Source organism: Parasteatoda tepidariorum, chromosome 10 (assembly GCF_043381705.1).
Source record: "Parasteatoda tepidariorum isolate YZ-2023 chromosome 10, CAS_Ptep_4.0, whole genome shotgun sequence".
Classification (NCBI taxonomy): Eukaryota; Metazoa; Arthropoda; class Arachnida; order Araneae; family Theridiidae; genus Parasteatoda; species Parasteatoda tepidariorum.
Window position 1 is genome coordinate 13,766,552 of NC_092213.1, and position 25,340 is coordinate 13,791,891.

Below are 25,340 nucleotides of genomic sequence, written 5' to 3' on the forward strand. Positions count from 1 at the left end.
AATCTGACCATTGTCATTCATTATTTAATGAAGATAAGTGTCATAAAATGGAGAAAACAGCAGAAACACTTTTGTCTCATAAAATTGAACTCGCTTTCTGGATTATAAGATACAAACTTTACATTCAACATACAATTTGTCTATACAAAAAGAAATTTGTATTTCAATGATGGAAAAAAATTCTACTTACCAATGGCCCTTTGTCTTTTTCCCTCATTTGAGCTATTTCACTGTACAGTTTTGGAGCACTTACTGGAGTAACATAATTTGTATAACTACAGGGTATACTAATTCCATCATCTATAACATAAAATTTTTTAATTATTTCACTGCACATCAGTGAAGCAAAAGAAAATTTATCCTAATTTATACTATGCTCTAGTAAATAAATATATAATTTGTCTTCAAATTGAGCATAAGTGTACATTACAAACATTACCAACATATTGTAATTTACTTTACCTAGGAATTGTATACAATGACAAATGCTCTCTAGGTAAAGTATGAAAATGAGAATGATAGAGTAAGAAGTAACAAATTCTTTCTTTTTTTTAAAAAGAAACATTTTTGAAGGTGACACCTAGATAAGAATAAAATTTTCCTTATTCTACTTTTTATGAAACACAAATACTACTTTAACTGGCTTAATTGATTATTCCAAATGATATCTTGTTAGGAAAAACAGAGTTGCAAGTAATAGTTCAAACATATCTATCTGGTTATTTTTGTGGTCAATCTAGTTATTATAAATAATACATTGCGATTCCTAAAAATTTATGCCTTTTTTATGAAAGAATAATATTGACAAAAATAAATATTGAGAGCCTTTATAATCAGTTTTATTTATTCAGTGAATAAACATAGCCTATTTATAACATAAAACTATTTATAAAATTAAAATGAAACAAAATCCATAAAATAAGTCTTATGCAAAATTACCACGAGCTTTTACTTTTTTCAGTATAAAATAGCAGAAGTAAACATAAAGATTTTCTATTTATTACTAACATCTTTTAATTTTGCCAGTTCCTCACAGTTGTGATGAAATCAATCAGGTAAGTGCTGTTACTCAGAACCTTGACTTTTACTTTTTACTTTTTTCAGTATAAAATAGCAGAAGTAAACATAAAGATTTTCTATTTATTACTAACATCTTTTAATTTTGCCAGTTCCTCACAGTCGTGATGAAATCAATCAGATAAGTGCTGTTACTCAGAACCTTGATGAAAATCAGTCAAAGGTATTGACAAGCACTATCAGGTTGCTTTGTTTACTTTCGCCATCACTTCTCGCTGAACAGAGTATAGTTATTCAATTTTAACTTTGTATTTATATTATAAATCATTTTCAATTTCTGAAACTTTCACAGTATTATTTGAATAAAACTTCTACAAAATCTAACCATAGGCAAAAGAGTTTTGGACACTTTAAGACAGCTTTGGGCGAAGAACCTTACTTCGCATTTCATTATTATATCTAAAACCTTGAGCGTGCTGTCATATTTATAAGAGCGCTTTATATCTTTCTTTTTAATTTATAAACAGTTCGGTAAAAGTGATTTTTAAATACCAAAATAAAATCTATTCTAACTGAAGAGATTTTTTTTTTTTTACCTTTCAAAAATTTCTGTGCTCCATCCAAGCATTCAGGTGACAATTCATTATCACCAAATGATCCCAACAGCTCTGAAACTATAATATCAGCCTTTTCTGATGGCTTAAAATCTCTCATATCACAGGGGACTACAGTTACTTGCTCACCCCACATTTCATACTGCTGTGCAAACAACCTGGAAAGAAGACAAAAGAGTTGAAAAACAATAAAAACATACAGGAAATTCTAGTTTTGTAATTTATAAATGTTAACTCACATGTAAAGATTTCTAAAAAGCTCGGATTTATTTAAGTAGAAATAAATTAACGAGTTTAAATTATTTGTAAGTAAAATTGAATAATTTAAAACTACAGGAAAACTCAATTAAATGTCATACATACATCAAGAAACATAGATTAACCCCTTGGGGACGGGAGATTCATAAAAGCATTCGTACAAAATCAGAATCACAAAATAAATAAAAAACAGTAGCTTAAATGTAGGCGTTGCTAATTTGACAGATTTACTTTGCTTTGACTTTAATTATTGTTAGTTTAATCATATATATGCAAGCAATGTTAGTTCAAAGTAAAACTAAACAATTTTACTTTGAACTAAGTAATAGTGAATTATATAAATCAAACAATTATAATCCTGCTTACAAATAAACTGTTAAAAAATTACTTTGATTCCCAGTTTTATCTTTTTACCCAGGTTGATATGGTTATATGTTGGCACGTATTTGTGACAGTCGGCGCGAAAGGGTTAATTAAATTAAAATTTTTACTTACGTAACTATTGCATTTGGATTTTTTTCAACTGCGTAGACTTTAACTAATCTATCAGCATTTTTAGCAGCAGCAATTGCTGCTCGCACTAAGGGTCCTCTTCCAGCTCCAACAACCATTATGACACTGCAAAAGTTTGAATAAATTAAATAATTTACACAATAACCTAAAAACTAATGAGTCTCTAAAAGAGGAATAAAGTTGCACAAATGTAATTAAAATGAACAGAAGAAGAACATATGAATAACTTACGATGTTTTAGTTTCTTTTTCTTCTTCTGACACCCTATCAAGAAGAGCATTATATATAGCCTGAAAATAAAGGAAAGGAGAATAAATTCTATAAATTTAATAGGGCATATCAATTACAAATAAAAATCTTTTCAACAGATCTAATTAGAGTAGTGATGACTTAGGGGATAGATCGTCTTCCAATGAACAGTTCGAATATCAGCAATGGCTGGTCCATACGAATTCCGCATCCGGCTTGCACCGACCGCAGTGCTCAGGTAAAATATCCTCAGTGGTAGACGGATCACGGGTTAGAGTCCTCTTGCTGAAAGGCTAACCGTGGGAAGTTTGTGTGGTTTTCCTCTTAATGTAACCCAAATGCGGGTGAGTTCCATCAAAATGTCCTCCAAGAAGGGAAATTTCTCCCAATACTTGATCCAGGAGTTCCTTGCCTTCTGTCTTGGGTTAAAAATTACAAGGATACAGAGTTGAACATTAGTAGTCGTAAACCCGAAAAATTGGGTCGGTCGTTCAAAGATGGTTATAATGTATTAAAAAAAAATAGATCTAATTATAGCTAAATAAAAAAATTTAAAAGTTTATGAACATGTTTCTTTAACCTATTAGCCTTTCGAACAAATGCACCTTAAAAGCCTAATTTTGTTTGAATCTTCAAAAACTAATCTTGACCTATATGACATTTACTGCTTAGTAATAATTTAAGATTAAATATTGCTACGCATATTATTTCAACAATATATTTATTATTATTTAATTATTGATTATATGAAATAAACAGTACTCATTTTTTTAATACATAAACTATCCAAATCTTTAAAAATGTCAATAAAACCTTAAAAGTTGTACTTTTGCTTTCTTAATAATCTTTTTAGATATCTACTACTCAGGCTTGCATTAAAAAATTTGCTACTTGCATAAATTTCATGCTTAATATATACTTTTTACACAGATAACATTTTTTCATAAATTGTAAAATTCAGTACTGACACACCTCTATTTCTTTCTTTCAAAAAAGTTTGCCCACCCATGCCCCAAAACAATATTGTTTTGAAAATAGTGTTGTCGTCGTCGGCCATTAAGGCAGAAGGGACGCAATTATTCTTGTTTTCCAGCAGCGCCATCTATGTCCAAGAATTCAACTTCTGCCACACCTATACATCTCACTCGTTTATACGACGGACCCATTTATACACCCAATTCATTCATCCACAAATTATAATTTTTTGAGCTGAACGAGAGAACAATTAATTTCCAATTCAGTACCCCAGAGGTATCGATTTGTTATGGAAACATAGAGGACATTATGACCCGACAAATTTAAACATGCACCAGTCACCAAATAGTGTTGTTCATTATATAATTAGAAAACTTTACGTAAAATAGTTTAAGTTTCAAAGATAAATTATATTAGGTGATTAAAACTTAGAATTTCATATACCATATTAATCCCTTTATGCCTAAGTGATATAATACTTTGTATGGCAGTAGCTTTTGGAAAATCGAAACTTTTTGATTTATTCAAAGAAAATCACAAAACAATGCATAATCAAAACAGGGTTCCCACTCAATTTCGGAAAAAAATTGCTGGACTTTTCCAGGGATGCCAAGTAAATTTTAATTAAACTCCAGACCATATTTTATCTATTCTATGCATTTTTTCATGAGAGAACTTTGATTATTTTATTTGTAATGCCAAATATTAGATTTTATGAGCAAAAAAAATATAATTGAATGAAAATGGGAACATTGACCATAATGTGAAATTTTTATAACAAATAATTGTAATAGATATTAGAAGTATCTATCACTTATCCCTATAGCAATACAGCAATAATGTCATACTTACTTTTTGATATTCAGTATACTTGGTTGGATCCTTTTCAAATATCTCATAAGTGCAGGATTCTAAATTATCCATTAATGGCTGTGAGAAATAACAAGAATATTAGTTATTTATGAATTATTGAAATGTTCAGTTATGTATGAAATAAAAAGAAAATATTTACTTGCAAAGGGATCTGTAAATAATCTTCATAACCTTTCGCAAAATTAGACAGTGCATCCACAGGCTCTTGATTCTGTTTGAAATAAAACAAAGTTTAAAAAGGAAAAAAAATAATATACAGAGATTTAAGTTTGAAATTTGCAAAAAAAAAATATTGAAAACAACTTACTGTCCATAAATGATCCAGATATGACTGATAAAATCTCATATCTCCATGCTTGCAGCTACCAGAAATTACAACTTGGACATCCAGCTATAATATAATATTGTATTATTACCTATATGTGCAACTTTATTCATAAAGAATTTGAAACAATTATACTTTATAATTTTGGTAATGATGATTTTTTTTTAGTATAAAATACATGAGATAAATATAAAAATTCAAATAATTAAAATAAATTTGCTTGTTTGAAAATTAAATAAGTCTGATATTCAAAAGGTTTCTAAATAGTCTGATATTCAATAAATATGCTTTGATAACACACTTTACAGATATGATAAAACAATGAATATTTCTAATTATTGAGACAAGAATAAAATATTTATAACATACATTAAAAGGAACTAGTATTTTGTTTAAACCAAGTTAGGCTTAGAAAACCAAAATGGGTATCTTTTTAAAATATGCCATTAACAATAATTATTATTTATGAAATATAAACTGATCTATAAAAATAAAATAACGAAAAATATAACCCCGATTGACAGACACCTTCGGGACTAGGAATAGGTCAGAAAAAAGGTACTGTTTGAAGATGGGGAAAACTTTTCAAGTCTATGTTTCAGTGTATAAACCCTTTGCTTATAGTTCACTATCAGCAAAGCTACTTAAAATAAGAAGTAGCTATATAAAAAGGCTTTAAAGAAAACATTTGTGTATTTTTTTTCTATCCTAAATAGTGATAAAAAGTCATTAATTTGTTTTCTATTCAATTGTTCATTTTTAGTAACAATATTTCAATTTCATCAACACAACAGTAATTTGATAACACCAACTGTAATAATGATGAAATGTTTGTTGGAAACCTTATAACCTGTGTTGAAAGGGGTGTCTATAAATGAAGTGTTGTATTATTGGCATCAGATAATCAGGGGTAGTAAAAAAAAGGAGAAATAGTGACAGCTAATAAAAATACTAATACCGCTAATAACATAAATAATTAGCAACATAATATATAAAATATACATTTAATAAAATATATTTATTTAAACAGGAACAGAAGAGATGTCTTTATTTCATTTTTTTTATAAACATTTAAACTGAGTCATGAATATAATAAAAGATAATGTTTTAATGAAAAGCTTAGTTGGGAATTTTTTAAGAAAACCTATATAAGAAAAATTATTTGAATAAAAATTAAAGATAAAAATGTCAGAACAGCCTATTAAAAAAAAGTATTTTCAGAGGATTTATTTAAACAGGGTTGCCACTCAAATCTGGAGAAAAAGTTCCCTGTACATATTATACACAATATGTTAAGAAGAAACAACAATTACTGCACTCTTGTGTGAGCTATATTGGGCTAACTATATTTATTAGTTTTAATTGCTGGAAAAACAGCTGAACATACTGAAATAATGCTATAGTAAATGAAATAGTTTAGTATTACTGAAATATCATGGTTAAATATCCCATAGATTAGGCTTTGAGTGGTCACCATTTTTTAAAAGACAAAGGTAAAAACAAAATTCCCTGTATTTTCCCAGTTTGTAAAGAAAAAATCAAAATTCCCTGCATTTTCCCTGTTATTTTAGGTGATTTTTAAATTCCCTGTATTTTCCAGGTTTTCCCTGTTCTCCCTGAGGAGTGGCAACCCTGTTAAATTATATAAAATTAGATTACTCTAACAGAAAAATTTTACATGCGAATAAATAAAAGATTAGGAAAATGCTAATCCTAAATAGCTTTAAGGAATGCAAATAAAAACTAGGCATGCCAAAACAAACTAAATAAATTTACTTACTTTAAAAAACTTTTTCAAAAGATTTTGGTGAGGACGAGGAAGAACTGGGTAATTCTTTTTGTTTAGTGTGAAACACGAAGTCTTAATGAAAATACATCGCACAGGCTCACCAAGCCATCTCTCAATCTCACAGTAAGTTGGCAAATTCTCACTCAATTCCAAAACTAAGCCTATCTTTTTATCAGTGCCACATACACTTCTAAAAGTGTTCCACCTATAATTTTTAAATGCACATAATATAAAATCAGATTAAGAAAACTTTCTATTATAATACATGGTAAACTTTCAGAAAAAAACAGAGCATCAGAATCATTGTAATACGGAGAAATCTTCTTATTGTAAAGCCTAGTGAAAATTCAGAAGAAATCAAAGTATCAGAATTATTACAATAAGAAGAAACCCTCTAATTGTAATGCGTGGTAAAAAATTTATAAGAAATCAGCGCACACACCACCGAAGCATGACGAAGCACCTAGTCCCATTTTACAGGCTCTATCTTTTAGCAATTATGGTAGGAAAGCCACGTAATTTTGACCAGGTCAAACGATGAAGACAGTCCCTGAGTTGGTATTCCTATCTCCAAATTTCCACACCACAGTAAAGCATTGGACTTTCAGCCTTGACAGATTTGATGAGCGTCTTACAGTGCTCATCAAAGTGCATACACAGGGTTTGTTTAGTCAGAAGAAATCAGAGCCTGATATTAATCATCATGGCCAGACAATAGATCCAATATTAAAACAATAGAAATTTTATTCACAAAATTCTAAACATTTATTCATAGTATTAAAACATATATTAGAGAATTTAACTAAATATTACCACTCCCAAGTATCTGTAGTAGATTCGTTACTATCTTCTAAATCCTTAAGTTTACTATCACCATCACCATTAGTTACATTATTGAAGAATACTTTTGATTCATCAGCAGCAGATCTCATAGGTACATACACCCATACGTTATAGTTAGGCTATAGAAAGGGAAAATAGCTTCAACAGTTAACATAATATATGACTTAAAGACAAATTTCAACAAAAGCTGAATGGTAAAATTAAAATTAAATTATAGATCAATAAAATAATAAGTATAACAAATAAAAATTATTAATCAATGTTATAAGTTTAGTGAGCATAAAACATTTTTCTCACAAAATAGGTTTTCAGTTTATATATTATATATTAAATAATTTTTAAAAAAAAAATAAGATACGGTCAAAATTATGAAAATTGGCTCAAACAATAAAATAATTCATCTTTTGTGCCTTTATTTTAAAATCAATAAAACAAATTCTATAATTAAAAAATCGTTAAAAAACTACTGCGTAAAGGAAGAAAGAAATTACGAGTGCACTTAATTTAAAAAGAAAACATATTTCTGATATGCCAAAATCTTTCGGCCCCAAATCTTACACTTCAATCATTTATTATGAAACATATTTATCAGTGATGAATAAGTTTACAAACGATTAAAAATAATAAAATATTTAAATAGTTTTTTTTTAGATGATATAGGAAATGCTGAAGTAAACAAGATGGAAAAATATCTTACAAAAAAAATTATATTATTGAAGATTAATCTTTTTTTCTACGGCCGAACTCTGAAATTTCATACATCAGCTAACCGGCAGATTGATGTCAATTTATATACTCCCATGATTTCTTTTTCTTAGGCACGTTTTTTTAATGCAGAAAGGGTATCTTTTTAAAATATNGTTACATTATTGAAGAATACTTTTGATTCATCAGCAGCAGATCTCATAGGTACATACACCCATACGTTATAGTTAGGCTATAGAAAGGGAAAATAGCTTCAACAGTTAACATAATATATGACTTAAAGACAAATTTCAACAAAAGCTGAATGGTAAAATTAAAATTAAATTATAGATCAATAAAATAATAAGTATAACAAATAAAAATTATTAATCAATGTTATAAGTTTAGTGAGCATAAAACATTTTTCTCACAAAATAGGTTTTCAGTTTATATATTATCTATTAAATAATTTTTTTTTATAAAAAAATGAGATCTGGTCAAAATTATGAAAATTGGCTCAAACAATAAAATAATTCATGTTTTGTACCTTAATTTTAAAATCAATAAAACAAATTCTATAATTAAAAAATCGTTAAAAAACTACTTCGTAAAAGAACTCATTGGAAAAAGGAAGAAAGAAACTACGAGTGCACTTAATTTAAAAAGAAAACATATTTCTGATATGCCAAAATCTTTCGTCCCCAAATCTTAACAAATGATTAAAAATAATAAAATATTTAAATAGTTCTTTTTTAGATGATATAGGAAATGCTGAAGTAAACAAGATGGAAAAAAAAATTATAGAAAAAATAATATTATTGAAGATTAATCTTTTTTTCTCCGGTCAAACTCTGAAATTTCGTACATCAGCTAAACGGCAGATTGATGTCAATTTATATACTCCCATGATTTCTTTTTCTTAGGCACGTTTATTTAATGCAGAAACGTAGTTTATTTTATTTTTTATTTCTTATATACTGTATACTTTCGTAAGCAAAACTGGCAGAAATTTTTAATCAGAGTTGAAAATAAATAAAAAAGAATTTCAACTAAAAGTATCTGCAGAAATTGGATCAATCCTCGTAATAAAAAGATTTTATTTTCTAGTTTTGCAACAATTTGAAAATAAAATATTTATGAAGAAAATATAAATGAGGATAAGAGAGTAAAAAATACAGCATGCTAGTTTATTCTTAAATTACAAATCAGAATTGGTAACCCTATTTGTAGTCATACAGTTTTTTGTCAATTGTAGACTTCTTTCAGAACCCCATATTTTAATTTAAAAAATAAGAAAAGAAAAAATTATTTCAGAGCTAACATTACTAAATAGGTTTGTCAATTCGGAAAAGTTTCTGTTGAAATCTGTTTTTGAATAAATCCACCGAGATCACAAAATTATCAGGTGTGGCTTGTGGGAAATCAATTCTTTGCATCGTGATAATCGAACTTTTAAGCACAGATTGGCCGCTGGCCTATCAGCTGGAAATTACTGTACTACAACTAAGGTGGAATTAAATGCATTAAGATGGAAATTTAAAGAAAAATATCAGACTAACATACGTGCCAACATTTATAATTCTTACCAGGGACGGCAATTTCTTCAACAGTGGAAAAAACCACCCTGGAAGAACACAAGTCCAACACAAGTAGAAGAAATGGAAGATTCTCTTGCTCAAAATATCAAATATTTACACAGTTTTATAAACAGTTCATATTTGCAATGTACTTTAAATAATAGTATTTTCAGGTAATTTAATATATCATTTTGAAATATGTAAAAATAAAAACTAACAAATAGAAAAATTTTGATATGAATTTCGTAAAAAATTAAAATAGGGATTTGGGCTATTCTGCTAATATTTATTGCTACACAAATATACTGGTGTATATATATAGGATAATATTTATTCACTTTGCCCAATTTTTTCACAGTTTCTTCCACTACCCTGGAACAAGTAGGTATCTTCCTTATGAAATGAAAACCCTGACTTTTGGAGAACTCTATTTTTTATAGTAGTCAATTTTATGCTTTAATAAATTATTCTGGGATTTGAATTACTCGATTTAAAACAATTTCAACCATCTTAACATAAATAATTTAAAAAGCATAAATAAGAACCCAGAAATACATGCTTCATATGCGTAAAAGCATGACTTTGCTCTTTTAACTACCACTATAAAAAATCTAAAGCAAAAATCCGAAAAGTTGGCAGCCATGGCTTAACAATAAAATCTGACAAGATTCCACGAGGAATAGATGAAACCATTTATTAAATAACTTATAATGAAAGAATCTTAGCACCTATCTACTAGACATTTAAAAATTAGGGGACATTACTACAACAATACCATACCAATTATTTTATAACTAATATACAGAATAAACTATAGAAAAAATTGTTGTTAACAATTTAAAAGTTGAATTTTCAGTAATTATATAGTAGATCTTCCTCTTCTTCTCATTGGCACGAAAGCCCAGGATGGGCCTTGGCCTTCTCAACAAGCCTATGCCAAGACATTCTTCCCTTAGCCAAGGTTCTCCAGTTAATTATATATAGTAGATCTATATAAGGCAATTCTATAAACCACAATTATCCATAAACAATATTAATTTCACAATCACTAATGCAAAACAAAATTGAGAAATTTGTTGGATTTTATTTCTAATGCTCCTGATAACTTCATTATATGTTTGCTTTTATAAAGACCCTTAATATAAAATTACATTTTAATACAATAATGTAATAATTAAAGACCTATAATATAATAATTAAAGACCTGTGATATAAAATTACCTGATGACCAGAGGATCCTAAAACTTTGGTATAAATGTGTCGAGCCAAATTAATACAGTTGGAGCTGCTAGGTGTCACCAAAACAGCTGGTAGACTCAAATGAGCTGCATAATTCAGTTCTTGATCTAGAGCCTGTAATATATTCAACTATTGTGAGAAGTAGAGGATAATTTTACAGGTAATTCAGATAATTTTTTGTATATAAATAATAAAGAAAACCTTACAAATATTTAAAAATTTTAAAGAAGAGTGAGATATTTTTAACAAATGCAATTATTTCTCCGAATTGAGTACAAGCAGAATTGCAAAAACATGCTGGACATGGGCAGAAACTAAGAAAATTTAGCCACTGGTCAAAAGAACTAATAACTAAAAGATATTATAAGGCAGTACACATTTCCATTTGCCTGCTTACCAGAGGCATATCTAGGAGAAACAGCACCTGTGGCAAACCTTGAATTGGTGCCCTTTAATATATATAGTTTGTTCAGCAGGAGTTGGCACTTGGCTCCACCTCCTCGGACCTCGGACGCTGAGTTCATTTGAACGCAGTAGTAAGAGGAAAAACATCTCCACGCTTGAAATTGAGACAACCCATAGAGTGCAAGTAATTGAAATTAACATTAGGTGGATATGTAACGCTAAGTATAAAAATATTTTTTTTTTTTGACATAGCAAAGTTTTCGAGATATCAAGAGTATACTGGATGTATAGATATATAAAAATGCAAATCAAAAGCATTATTTGAAGTATGTAGTCATCCAGGGTTGCCACTCAAATCTGGAAAAAAAATTCCCTGTGTTTTCCCTGTACATGTTATACGCAATATATTAAGAGGAAACAACAATTACTGTGCTCTCGTGTGAGCTATATTGGGCTAACAATATTTATTAGTTTCAATTGCTGGAAAAACAGCTGAACATACTTAAATAATGCTATGGTAAATGAAATAGTTTATTATAGCTGAAATATCATGGTTAAACATCCTATAGATTACGCTTTGAGTGGTCACCATTTTTTAAAAGACCAAAATAAAAATAAAAATTCCCTGTATTTTCCCAGTTTGTAAAGAAAAAATCAAAATTCCCTGCATTTTCCCTGTTATTTTAGGTGATTTTTAAATTCCCTGTATTTTCCAGGTTTTCCCTATTCTCCCTGTGGAGTGGCAACCCTGTCATCTTGACCCCTGCGGCAAAATTTTTTCGAGCTATCTGTGACAAAATTCTTGAACACTAATATCTTTCAGCAAGATACTTTTAATAATAACATACATATATCTTAATAATTTAAAATAACAAAAGCGCTATGTTTAAAATATATATATAAGTATATAAAAAAATTATATATATATCTATATATATAAGTATATATATATATAGATATATATATATAATTTTTTTAATTGAACATATAAATATTTATTTTAATATTATGGGTGATATTATTACATTTTGTAAGGGGGGGGGCAAGCACAAATTATTTCCTTTGTCAAATTTTGTAAATAATTATCAATATTACAATAAAAAAACATTTTAAATCATAAAATCTGGAGTAGAAATTGCCAGAAAAAAAATTGAGTACGAAATCAGGCAAATCGGACTCCTCAAATGCGTTTTTTTTTTCTTTTCGAGATTAGGTTGTCGCAATAAATAATATCTGATGAAAATTATCGCATTTAAGAAATATGGAGAAATCAATAGTAGTAACTGCCAAAAATTCGATAAAAATATTAAAAGTAAATACTTAAATGCACGCTTCGAATTTTTCACATTGTTTGAAATGTATAAGGATAGAGGGATATTTAAAATCCACATGAAAATCAATATCAATAATTGCCGAAAATGCAATAGAATCATTGCATCGATTTACGATACTATTGGCGTAAATTGACTGTGTCAAAAAGAGATTATCTAAAGGCATTACTCAAATATTGTGTTTAAATTTCTGAAGAAAAGTAGTTTTTTTTTCACTTTTAAAAAAACTTTCTGCAAAAACTCTGTAACGTTCGGCGGCAATGTCGCTGAGATTCTGCCACAGTGATCTTGGCTATATAGTAAAAGATTGATCAGAGTGCATAGCCAAATTTTTCAACAAAAAATATGCATCTTTTATAGCACTTTTCAAGCACTTAAAAAATATTTTTAAGCACTCTGAAAAATATCATTATTAGACAGGGTTGGGTAGTTTTTGACAATTGATGGTCTTATCCAGCTTTATTTATAGTGGCAAAGACGATGGCGCGCCACAAACAATGAAATTAGCAAGAGAAATGAAATTTTCTATCGCTAATAGAGAAAAAAAATTGACAATGTTTAGTTGGTCCCTGCAATCAGCAAAAATTTGAGAGATTTTTCGATTCTATTACAGAGAACGGAAATTGAAGTCTGAAATTGAGAATATCTTGCAAAATGCAGCAGAGTTGTACATGAGAGACAAAAATCCTTACCACTGAATCCAGCTCAGTATACGCAAGTATTTCATGAAACATGAAAAACAAATGGTGTTTTCATACACTACAGACCGACAGTACGCCAAAATAAATTGGGGCTGAATTAATTGTGAAATTGTTGAATAGAACAATGTCTTTTTGCAAAATTTGTGGCGAAAATCAACATGGTAAAGGAAAATATCGCATTTTAGAAAAGGGGAAACTAAGCACTTCTTAAAAACACCCTTGGAAAAAAACACCTTTAAGCACTTTTTAGAAACGCTACGCACTCTGTTGATACATCAGACGTAAAGATGTATCAGACGTCAAAATGTACTTTCTCTGAATAAACATATCTATGGATTAGCAATCATCTGGAAAATATAGTCCCAATAGTTTAAACAGGAATTGCCTAGTATACCCTACAATGGTGTTTTTTTAAAGGTTTTGTACCATTGCTTGGTGTACCTTTCACTCTTGCTTGGAATTAACTGTAATACAAGTTAAATTCATATTCCAAAGGATTACAATATTTGATTCTGTTTTCAGTGTCTGGTGCATGAATCAGAGAAAACAGTTGCCTGTGGGATAACATTTGATATAGATCTACAATTATACATGAAATGAATGTTATGTGCTAAAAACGACTGTGATATAAGTGAATCTTGACATTAACAGGGTTGAAATATATGATTTTGTTTTCAGCATGAGACAAAAATGGTGCCAGGAAAGGAAATATGAGAAGAGTTGTAGGCGAGAAAAAAACAAAAAACATTGGTGCAGATGCAAAACAAAAAGGTTTCACAATCTTTTACACTGCTTTATTCTTACACAATTTCAAATTATGTGCAGATTTAATTGAGATATAATAATAAATTTTCTTAATTTTTATCTTATATTTAAAAAAATATATATCTTCTTCTTAAAGAAAGTTTTGCAAAAAGCACAATCAGTTTGAGGATTTGCAATCCTGACTAAAAGTACTAGATACAGATACATAACATAGTAAATACAAAACATTAGTTACTTTTTCTGAGTTTCTTCGAATACTATATACAGACGAATCTAAATCAATCCAAGAGGAAATTCTTCCAACAACTAATGTGCTCCAATCTACATATAAGGAAGAAGAAAAATAATAAATGGTGCTATTTTATAAAATTTACACAAAATATTAAAGACAATTAAAAAATAAGAGTAAATAAAAAATTTAAAAAAACATTAGACAAAATCATCAATCTTTAAAATTTAAAAAGTTTCCTTTATCATTATAATGAAATTAATTATTTTGAAAACATTAAAAATTATAATAATAAAGTTCATAGCCATATCTTGAGAGCTCAGAACAAGATCAAAGCAGATAAAAGTCCTGAATTACATTCAAAAGTATAATAATAAGTTCATAGCTATTAAAAAATAATGATGCCAATAATGATGATTAAAAAATATTGATGATCTTATATCTTAATGCCCAGATGAGATGCCCAACTCCTGATAAAATTTGATAAACTTTTTTGCTACTTTTAAACAATCATTTGGTTTAATTATGAAGTATAAAGAATGTAAAATTTATAGGGTATGAAAAATTCAAGATCTGCTACTTCTGTTCGGCATTTTTTTTTCCCCTTTTTTTTTTGAGGCTTGAGATTAACATGTTTACTTTAAGATTTTGATTTTCTCGTTTTTAAATTTGTTTTAGTTATTTTGGGATTACCGTCTGTACTATACTAGATGTTGGATGACATTTCTTGATGGGTAGATCTGAGCGAAATGCAGTTATAGTAAGTGTGGCAAACTTAGACGGAGTCCCTAAGTATATTTTAGTTCTTGTCTGTACAAGTATGTTCTAAGAATTATAGAATAATTCTTTTCCTTTAAATTTAATATCACATTTTGCTTATAATTTATACATAATTATGTAATTTCAGGGTGCACAACCAAATCTTTCAACAAAAAATAAGCACTATATACATGAACAAAATAATCTTCTAAGACTTATCATGATCATGATAAAATAACTAGTTTCTGACAAAGAACTCTTTTCTTGATTATATTAGCCATTATAAAATGATCAAGAGTTTTTTGGTTCGATATCAGAGGGTGGAAAATGAAGCCTGAAATTGAGAATATATTGTAAAATGCAACAGATTTGCACAATGTGCAATAATCTCACTGGACCCAGCTCAGTAGACGCACATACGGAATCGCAAATATTTCATCAAACATGCAAAATGAATGGCAATATCTTAAGTTACGGATCGACAGTACGCCGAAATGGATTGTGCTTGTCTGAGTTATATAAAAGTTGAATAGAACAATGTGAAAACTACGCTTTTGCATAATATACAGCGAAAATCGACATAGTAAAGAAAAAAAATCTCATTTTCGAAAAGGGAAAATTAAGCACTTTTTAAAACCACCGAACGAAAAAAGCACCTTTAAGGGCTTTAAAAATAAATTGAAAATAAGCACCTTGAAGCACTTTTTAAAAATGCTACGCACCATGAATTTTCCTTCGTCTATGAACATTTTTAAAGATTAGCATCCTCATACTAAGGACAGAATGAATTATCTGATGTATATTTTGGCATATTTGAGGTGTAAGTAATCCTATGTATCTTAGGCGGGCTCAGACCTCCAAAAGTGAGAAGAAAGTCATTTCTAATAGCTATACCTTGAAAGCTCAGTGCAAATAATAGCCTTAAATTATTTTAACAGCATTCAAAATTATAATTAATAAGTTCATAGCTCTAAGCGAGTAAAATCCCTGAATTATTTTAAAAGTATTCTAAATTATAATAAGTTCAAAGTTATACCCTGAGAGCTCAGAGAGAAAGAAAGCCCTGAATTATTTTAAAAACATTCAAAATTATAACAAGTTCAAAGTTACACATTGAGAGCTCAGAGAGAAAGAAAGCCCTGAATTATTTTAAAAGCATTCAAAATTATGATGATAAGTTCATAGCTGTACCTTGAGAGCTCAGAACAAGATCAGAGCGAGTAAAAGCACCTGAGCGATTTCTTGCTTTACCATCCAAAAATTCTCTCCTGAATCGAGGATGTACTATTGGAGCTACTATAAAGCCATACCTGAATGAGAAAATTATTATTCAATTTATAAGTTAAACACAATAGCTTAGGGTACAGCAAAAAAATTTAAGCTAAGCAAAAAGTAATTGAAAGTAAACTGTTTCACTTTAAAATATTTTAAAGATCAATTTTGTATACTAACTATAGTTTTAATTTTTAATAATTTTAAGCAAACTCAAATTAAACAAGCGAATTGCCATCACATATTTATTATATACAGGTTTAAATGTGTTGTTTTAATCTAAACATAGTGAGGAGGGAAAGTTAGAAAATTCCACAAAATAGAAATTTTAATGTTCATATTTACTTAAGACAAAGAAAAGTTTACTTTAATCAAATAACTCCAAATCATTTAATTATTACAATAAAACATCCATTTTATAAAGTTCTATATCAGTGGTTACCAACTGGCGGCCTGCATCAGGCCCTAAAAGCTTTTTTTTATAGCCCGCAAACTAAAATATATTAGTTGTCATTTTTTGAGGAAAATTTTCGTAAAAAATCTATATGGGTTTAAAATACTTTTTTTTGTTTAAAAAAACCCTAATTTCTTCGATTCTGTGAAATTTAACATACCAACGGTGCAAAACAATTTATTTCTTAGGTTTTGCATCCAAGAAAATATTTATTAAAATACAAAATTAATCTTGTGTGTTGCTTAAAAATCTACTTCTTATTTTATTTTGTAATTCAATATGTTTGTTTTGTACAACTTGATAAAAATATATTATAACAGTAATATTTAATGTTCCTTCAAACATAAAAAGAGTCCGTGTAAAATTCAGATAAAGTTGCGGCTCACCATTTGACTGGTGTTTAAATTGCGGCCCCTGGCCTCATGTAAGTTGGAAACCCCTGTTCTATATTATATGACTCATTACTGTTTAATAATGAAAAACTTATCAACAAAAGGTACAGATTTAACATAACTTTTAACTACAAGCTTTGTTTTCCCATGTCATAAAACCTGTTTTTCTCCATGTTTTTCACTAGGAAAGCAGTTAAGGACATGGATTGCTCAGTGCAATATTGTCCAAGGACTCAACTTTTGGAGGGACAAGAAACATACAAAGAAAGAATACTTAAGTTTTCTAAGATAGATAAGAAATGCTTCTTCACTTGTAAAAAGTCTATGATGATTGAAAAAACAAAAATATATTAGAAATTATTAACAACTTTGGTATATTAACACATAGGTATCTGTTAGCAGCAAGTAACTTTGCAAAAATGCAAAAGAGTTTTAGAACTGGCAAAAAAGAAATTCTAGAAATATGGAGTGCTTTGCCTGGGAGTAGCTACTCGCTACATTCTTCGAACTGGTTTATATCTGCGATGATTTTTCTAGCTTTTGGTATGTTATTGCCAAAATAGATGCAGGTACCAATACAAAATATTTACACTACTTTTAATAGAGAATTATAAAGTTACAAGCAAAAATTACTTTCTGAATAAAACCACACTTCATAATATATAAAAAAATTGAAGTCATTATTTAATTTTTAACATGAGAAATTGAAAATTCAAACAACAAAATAAAAAGTTAAAATATTTCCTACTACCTATCTTCCTTACATTATCTAAGCTGGTTAAAGATTAAATTTAATTTTGGGTGTTATTTCCCTATCAATAAATATTTATACCAAGGGTATTTGTAATTGCAAAAAGAAAGCGGGAACAGGTAACGACAAGGAAACAACCCTACTATTTATTTGATATCACCTTTAAAAATTATGGACCATTTCCCTATCATGATATAAGCCAAAATAATTGTCAAGTCATGGCGACTTCCTGGCTTATGGCTCGAAAGAAACTTAAAAAAACATCACAGAAAAGGTCTAATTCATATTGTATAACTTGTAGAACTTCTCAGCAGATATATTCATGTTATTTTTTAAAAATTAAAAAATTTAAAATCCTATCATTGCTTTGGTGATTAAAGTTGGTATGGCAGATCATGATATAGAAACATTGCCGGTATTTATTATTTTTTTTAGTTTCTCACGGGTGATGATTATTTTCATATATAAACCAATATGGAAATGATAATCACCAATCTGTGGCAAAAAGATCACCAAGTCTTGGCAAGAACTGGGCAGTGACTCGCTAGAATTTTAAAAAAAAATCCCAGAAGGGGACTAACTCGAAGCATAATATAAGTACTCCTGCGCAAACATCTACAGATTTTCATTAAAAAAAAAAGTTGCAAGTTTTCAATCCAGTTGGCATCTTAGCGATTGTAGTATGAGAGACAGATCACGATACAGATATATCCAAGGAACAAAGAGTATATAGAAGGGACTAGCGGCTTCATTTGGTATTAAATTTAAAAAAAAAAAAAACATGATTACTGATAATACGATTTCTTTATCTTTAAGATAAAAGAGTAAAAACGAGACAACGAAGAAAGTCATTTATAAGTTTATTGTCCATTCAGTGATAAAACTGAAAAATACATATATATGATCTTTTTTAGCAATGATAATAAACTTTAAAAACATTTATAAATTCTTACCCTGATGCAGATGCACTACTCAGTGCATCATATATGTCATTTATATTATGATAAGAAATACCACAAGAAACATGATCTTTAGCCGGCGGCATTTTAATATTTTAAACAGAAAAAGACACTGTTACAAAATAAAAACAACACACACGATTTTTTAACTTTTCGCATTAGAAGTAGAACTATTTAGATGGCTTATTTCAGTGCATCACTATTAATATGTTCAATAGATGAGCCCTAATTTTAAGTCTCAAAAAAATAACAAGGATCACAAAAATAACAAAATATAGCAGGGACCATTCTTACTGCATATGATTTACGCAACTCCGACAGCCATCTGGAGAAAAAGAGAACTTTTCGATTGGCGTAAAATTTTCAGAGGTATGAATCACATGTATGAATCACATGTGAATCACATGTATGAAGAATGGCCATTTAAATTTTTGAGACATTTTCATACGTGCGTCTCAGTAGTTATATTTAATATAAGTTGTTGTTGTTGTTACTTTACGTCGCACTAGAGCTGCACAATGGGCTATTGGCGACGGTCTGGGAAACATCCCGGAGGATGNCCGACAGCCATCTGGAGAAAAAGAGAACTTTTCGATTGGTGCAAAATTTTCAGAGGTGCGTGAATCACATGTATGAAGAATGGCCATTTAAATTTTTGAGACATTTTCATACGTGCGTCACAGTAGTTATATTTAATATAAGAAACAATGTTGTAAAATAAAAAAGCAATACTATAGAATTAATTAGTCTTCGAGGAATAATATGTCACGTTCGATTCATGCAGGTAAAGTTCACGTACGTTTGAGGAACTTGCTGAGGGAACTAAGTGCATGCAATGCACGCTGAGTTCCCCTTTTCAGTTAAGATAATTTAGAAACTAGTTTAGATAAGATTAAGTTTAATACTAATAAAGTTAAGATAATTTAGAGTATGTATTAACACATTCAATAAGTTTTGTCTGAAAAACGGAACTCAGTGAGAAAATATTAATCCCACACATTTTTCCCCCCTTCAATTGTCAACATCATCTGGTCCTTGCAATACTCTCAAGTGATCTGTCCGCTTGGGTCAGAGTTCGTCTTAGATGAGTTGTTGTTAATTTACGTCGCACTAGAGCTGCACAATGGGCTATTGGCGACGGTCTGGGAAACATCCCGGAGGATGATCCGAAGACCATGCCATCACAATTTTGATCCTCTGCGGAGGGGATGGCACCCCCGCTTCGGTAGCCCGACGACCTGCGCGCGATCGTCTTAGATAAAGTTTCCATATATGTTCGCACACACGTCCTGCGCAATAGATTGCTATGTGAAAGCTACAAACAGTTCCCAGTTGATTACTGAAAGCATGCTTCACTGAATGTTTTCATTGAGCAGGAGGGGGACCACTTTATACAGCTGGCGAAGGAACCGAGGGTCAACGATATATGTACTCGTTAAACTGTCCTACAGCAAGGTAGTCGACTGGTAAATCATCGGGCTAGTGCAAGGGATATCATCTTCTGGGGTTTTCGAATCATCCCCGCCAACAGCCTATTGAGCAACTTTAATGCGACCTAAATAAAATACTATTACTCAAGTGATTTAATTATAAAAATAGTTTAAGTTAGGAATCATAAAAATTTTAATTTATTTTAAGTAGATGCGTGCGGAAATAATTTCATGGTTCAGAATTTATGAATCCCAACAAATATTCTTAATTTTTAAAATGTAAAATAATTAAATTTTAAGGATCTTAACATTCATGATTAAATCTGCTTGAAAATTACATTTTACTTTTTATAAAATTCACAAGACGAATATTTAAAGAGTAAAAAATGTAATTAAATTAGGTAAAATACCGATTGATTTAAAGTTTCAGTGTCTTCAGTTATTGATTGAGTTCTCCCTTTGTCTGGATCTCTCCCTACACCACTAATTATATTTAATACCTTTTCTGATAATTCATGCATACAACCAGTTCACTCTTTATTGTTCTACAAACTTTTTCTATTTTCACACTCAACTAAACATACTTGATGGATTTTATTTACTTCTGAAGTGAAAAGTTAGTCAAATTATGTGTTGATAATTTAAGAACCGATTATTAATAATAAAGAACCCCCGATTGCACAACAGCCTTAGAGAAGAGGAGAGTGAAGGGTCAAGACATAGAACCGGTGTTAGGACAGATGGCGTATTCGAGCGTTGTGAATAAGTAACTGTTGTATAATTGGGCATCAAATAATTGGAAAAGGTATTGTAACTTAGACAGGGTTAGTGATGACGTACATCTTGACGTCGACCATCAGGCCTCTCAGCGTTCCAAGCATTGTCTAAAACTGAATCCTCAATATGACCTTTAAACGTAAAGTGCTTCGTGTTTAATGTTTATTACTAAATAGTTTACACTAAGGAGCTAGTTTGGATAGAAAATAATCGATTTAATCCAATAACATCATTAATTTTTAGTTTAAAGGCAATTATATTTAAAAAAAAAAAGGAGAGTTAAGGATAAGGGCCAGTTTACAGTTCGGTTTCGAAAGATTGTTTGCACTTTTTAAAGAATCACGATTTTTGTATAATTGATGATTTGATTAAAAGATATAGGGGAAACGTTAGTGTTGTTCTTAATACTTTTTATCCTAAATTAAAATACGTATTTTATTTGCTTATTTTGAAATTTTTAACCTATCTGAATAATAGTATCTAATAATGTAATAAGTAGTCTCAACACACTTGAAATAATGTTTACATTGACTGAAGTATTTCTTTAATGTATCTGTGTGTAGTTTATTTAAATTGAGTAAGTCTATTTTTAAAACACAAAGTTAAAAAATGAAACATTATAATTACTTTTATTTTAATATTTTTTTTATTATACTTAGCATATATTAAAATATTAGATATATCAATATTTTTCTCATGGAAAAGGTAATGCCTATTTAATGGTTTCGACAACAAAAAAAATTGTTTAAAAGTACAACACATTATCTGAATAAAAACTCTCAATATAAGACAGTTTGACATTATCCTTATGTATGAAGTATCTAGAAACCTTAAGATGATAAATATAATGCATAAAAACGTTTTTTCACTATATAATATGTAAAGTGCAAACAAAAGGATGTTAATAATAACAATTAATTAATTAAAAGTAGTCTGTAACAGCGCAATCCGTAAGCGGTCTATAACTGTTCAATTAAAGTGTAATCGGTTAAAAAAAAACTTATCACATTTTAAAAGGACCTAATTTTAACTGGATTCTTTCTTGCAGTATCTATATACATTATTAAAAATACAATAACAGAATAAAGACACAGAACCTTTAACTGGATTTTTATTAATTTCATATCATTTGCACTTGGACTTCTGCCTATTATAATAATTTTAACCCTTAACGCATTGCAGTCAGACTGGAAAAAAAACAGCAATTGTTTTACTTTAGTCTTTATCCAAATACAATTTTTGTTATTTATATAAATCATAGGATATTTCCTTAGAAACAAAGCACTATGTTCAATTATGCTACTCAGTATCACTTTTTAATAATTATATAAATCTAACTTATTACTGTTACATTTCATAAAACTGTAATAATAAAAAAGCAGCATAGTTATAAAGTTACATTATTAATAATAGACTGTGTTTTTAAGATATGGGTTCATAAAACGTTTTTAATAACATTTAATTGTTATTAACAATGAAACCTTATATAAATTCATTAACTCGAAAATATTCCATAATTCCCAACATTTTCAAGGATAAGAAGTATGATAGTTTGTTATTTTTACTAATAATTAATAATGTTTTATTTTAAATTGAGTATATATTGTTATACTAGGTTAGTAAATCATGCATGTTTTTGCATTCTTTGGATTGGTCAGTAGAATTAGATTTTTTTCATATTTATATTAGCTTGCAACCACTGAGATTTTTCTCTCCCCCTCTCTCTCTTTTTTTTAACGGTTTGAAAAATGTGTGCTATATTTGTAAAAAAATGTATCCTGCAAAAAAGGAGAGGAAACTTTAACTGTTAAAGAATTTTTTTAAAAAGAAAAATCCCCATTATTATTATTTTGTGTTTACATTCTTAATTATTTTCTGTGCTACAAACTCACATGAATGGTTTCAACAACCTCTCCATTTCACTCAATTAATTTTTGTCCATTAACAAAAAAAAATAATATTAAGGTAATAGATTTGAGAAAAAGTGAGTTAGAAGCTTAACTTCAAAAAGATGACAAAGAATCTCATAAAAATCGTAACCATCTTTTGTAACGAAACACATAATAAAACAAAACTTCAATTTTTTACAATTTAACAAGCCTTAAAATAAAATTGAATGATGCTATTATCGCTGATTATGTTCTATCAAAATTAGACCTTTAATATATTTAAACAAACTATTTTGTAATTAAAATTCAACTAAAAATATATGTCACATCAGTTTCAACAGGAAACGCCATATTAACCTTCGCTTCAAACTTACTATTGGAATGCTTTTGGGGAGCGTCGTTGGTAATGTAGGGATAACCCTATCTATTGAAAACATAAATAAAATCTCACATTACCAAAAACCTAAATGTACACAGTGTTAAAAGCTTTTATTAAAAAAAAGATGGAAATATACACTGAAACATTTTTAAACTTGTTCATTAAATTGCAATGTAAATTATTGAATATAATCAAGAAAATTAATTACTGCATTGGGTGTAATTCTTACAGTTCAGATTTTAATCTTTTTTAGGGTAGGGAAAAGATAGATTAACTACAATCAAGGAATAATTAAAAATTACTCTATTAAATTTAAACGTTTAGTGGTTACTTTTATGACTATAAATATAAATAAGACTTTTACTATTTTCAACTCAACTTTAGGCTTTTTAAGTTTTATTTTAAACAAGTTATCCTAATATCTGGATATACGATTGTCAGGACTAGGTTTGGCGTCTATCAATCTAAAAAATTTGTGTTAAAATTATATATAAAAAAGCTATTTGTAAGAAAGAGTAAAGAAGGAAGACACATCAAAAGCGTTGAATGAGTGCTTTATATTTAAAATACTCAGCTCTTCTATGAAAAATACAAGCATTTTAATAAAAATTTGATAATTTCAATAAAAACTATTTACAAAATCCACACATATTTTACAGATAAAATCATAAATCTGTGCACAGAAACTATCTTCTAAGAAGTATTTTTCTTCAGTCTGAAAGAAAGATAAACATTTTAGACAAGTGCATAATTAAATTACACCAAATTCCAATCATTTGTGATAAATTGCAAAAATTAAAATATAAATAAATAAAGAGTTGTTCATAAGTTTTATAAATGCATAATGCACGAAATAAAAAATAGATTGCATTAATAATTTTTAATCTGATAACCATAACTTCTCATACTGAGATGCAATTTTAATTATGAGTAGTGGCTTAAACCTTAAACTATGGAAATTAATTTGTGAAGATATTTTAAATTACAAAAATTCCTGTCCATGTGTAAGCTTGTCTATTTTCTTAGAATCAGCTTTAATGGACAAAAAGCCATTTTTTCTTTGATCTTAAATGTTAATAAAAAGAATAATTTCGTTTAGAAAACATAATTATAATTTTATGTAACCACATTTTATAAATATGTTAATCACAACAAAATGAAAAGCTAGATTTTAAAAATAATCAAATGTACTTGAAATGAAATTAAAACTTTAGAATACAGAATATGCAGCACAATAAAAAGTAATTAAATGGAAAGTAATTTCAGAATGAAAATTAAAATTTTAAAAAGGAAGTGGATAAAAGAATATCAAAATCACAAACTGCTAAATTATTCAAGATCCTGAAAAATACTTTGTTTACAATCATTATGCAATTTTAAAAACAGAAGAATAAAGTGTTAAAATGTCAAAACATTGTTCTTGCGAAGCAAAATTTCAAAATCTAAAAAAAACATTGAATGAGTGGCTAAAAAAAGCATTACAGTGCAATAGTATTAAGAGTTGCTATAAGAAAACATTTTGTTTTTTCAACCTTTCATGCAATACATTAATCAGTTTCATAATTATATTTAAATTGTAGCATGTTTTTGTCAAAATAAGTCCAGTATACATGACATTGAATAAATATTTGCACTAATTTTTTGTACTCTGGATATAGCAACCTCACAATATACAATCCATTGTTGTCTGGACCATAGGAGTCGTTATACTGAGCACTGATTGTATTTGTTTCTGATTGTAGTAATAAAACACAAGCACAACATATATGTCATGTGTAAGATAAAAAAAGTAAAGTAAAAACTATGTAACCCAACCCAGAGGTGATTGTGAGCCCAAGTCAAAATTCCGGAAAATTTCCTAAGTTAAAAAAAAAAAAAACCAAAAAAAAAA

General features: G+C 28.8%; 2 protein-coding genes across 11 annotated transcripts in view; both read right to left on the reverse strand.

Annotated features, from left to right (window-relative positions):
- Positions 1-19,214, reverse strand: part of LOC107437363 (protein arginine N-methyltransferase 5) — a 32,788-nt gene extending 13,574 nt beyond the window's left edge. The window contains exons 1-13 of one of the 2 annotated variants that reach the window (XM_043048320.2): positions 18,969-19,196; positions 16,338-16,456; positions 14,394-14,479; positions 10,939-11,070; positions 7,427-7,575; positions 6,605-6,818; positions 4,807-4,890; positions 4,639-4,710; positions 4,479-4,556; positions 2,634-2,692; positions 2,385-2,507; positions 1,614-1,789; positions 191-300 (exon numbers count right to left, since the gene is read on the reverse strand). In XM_043048320.2, the coding sequence (XP_042904254.1) occupies positions 191-300; positions 1,614-1,789; positions 2,385-2,507; positions 2,634-2,692; positions 4,479-4,556; positions 4,639-4,710; positions 4,807-4,890; positions 6,605-6,818; positions 7,427-7,575; positions 10,939-11,070; positions 14,394-14,479; positions 16,338-16,456; positions 18,969-19,060 (1,494 nt within the window). In that variant the 5' untranslated portion in view covers positions 19,061-19,196. Of the gene's footprint in view, positions 1-190; positions 301-1,613; positions 1,790-2,384; positions 2,508-2,633; positions 2,693-4,478; positions 4,557-4,638; positions 4,711-4,806; positions 4,891-6,604; positions 6,819-7,426; positions 7,576-10,938; positions 11,071-14,393; positions 14,480-16,337; positions 16,457-18,968 lie in introns of both variants that reach the window. The other variant, XM_043048319.2, reaches the window with a different exon arrangement.
- A 4,773-nt stretch (positions 19,215-23,987) lies between these two features.
- Positions 23,988-25,340, reverse strand: part of LOC107437358 (uncharacterized) — a 21,719-nt gene continuing 20,366 nt past the window's right edge. For all 9 annotated transcript variants that reach the window (XM_071186734.1, XM_043048325.2, XM_043048326.2 and 6 more), the window contains exon 14: positions 23,988-24,164. In XM_071186734.1, coding sequence (XP_071042835.1) covers positions 24,143-24,164 — 22 coding nt within the window. In that variant the 3' untranslated portion in view covers positions 23,988-24,142. The remainder of the gene's footprint in view (positions 24,165-25,340) is intronic.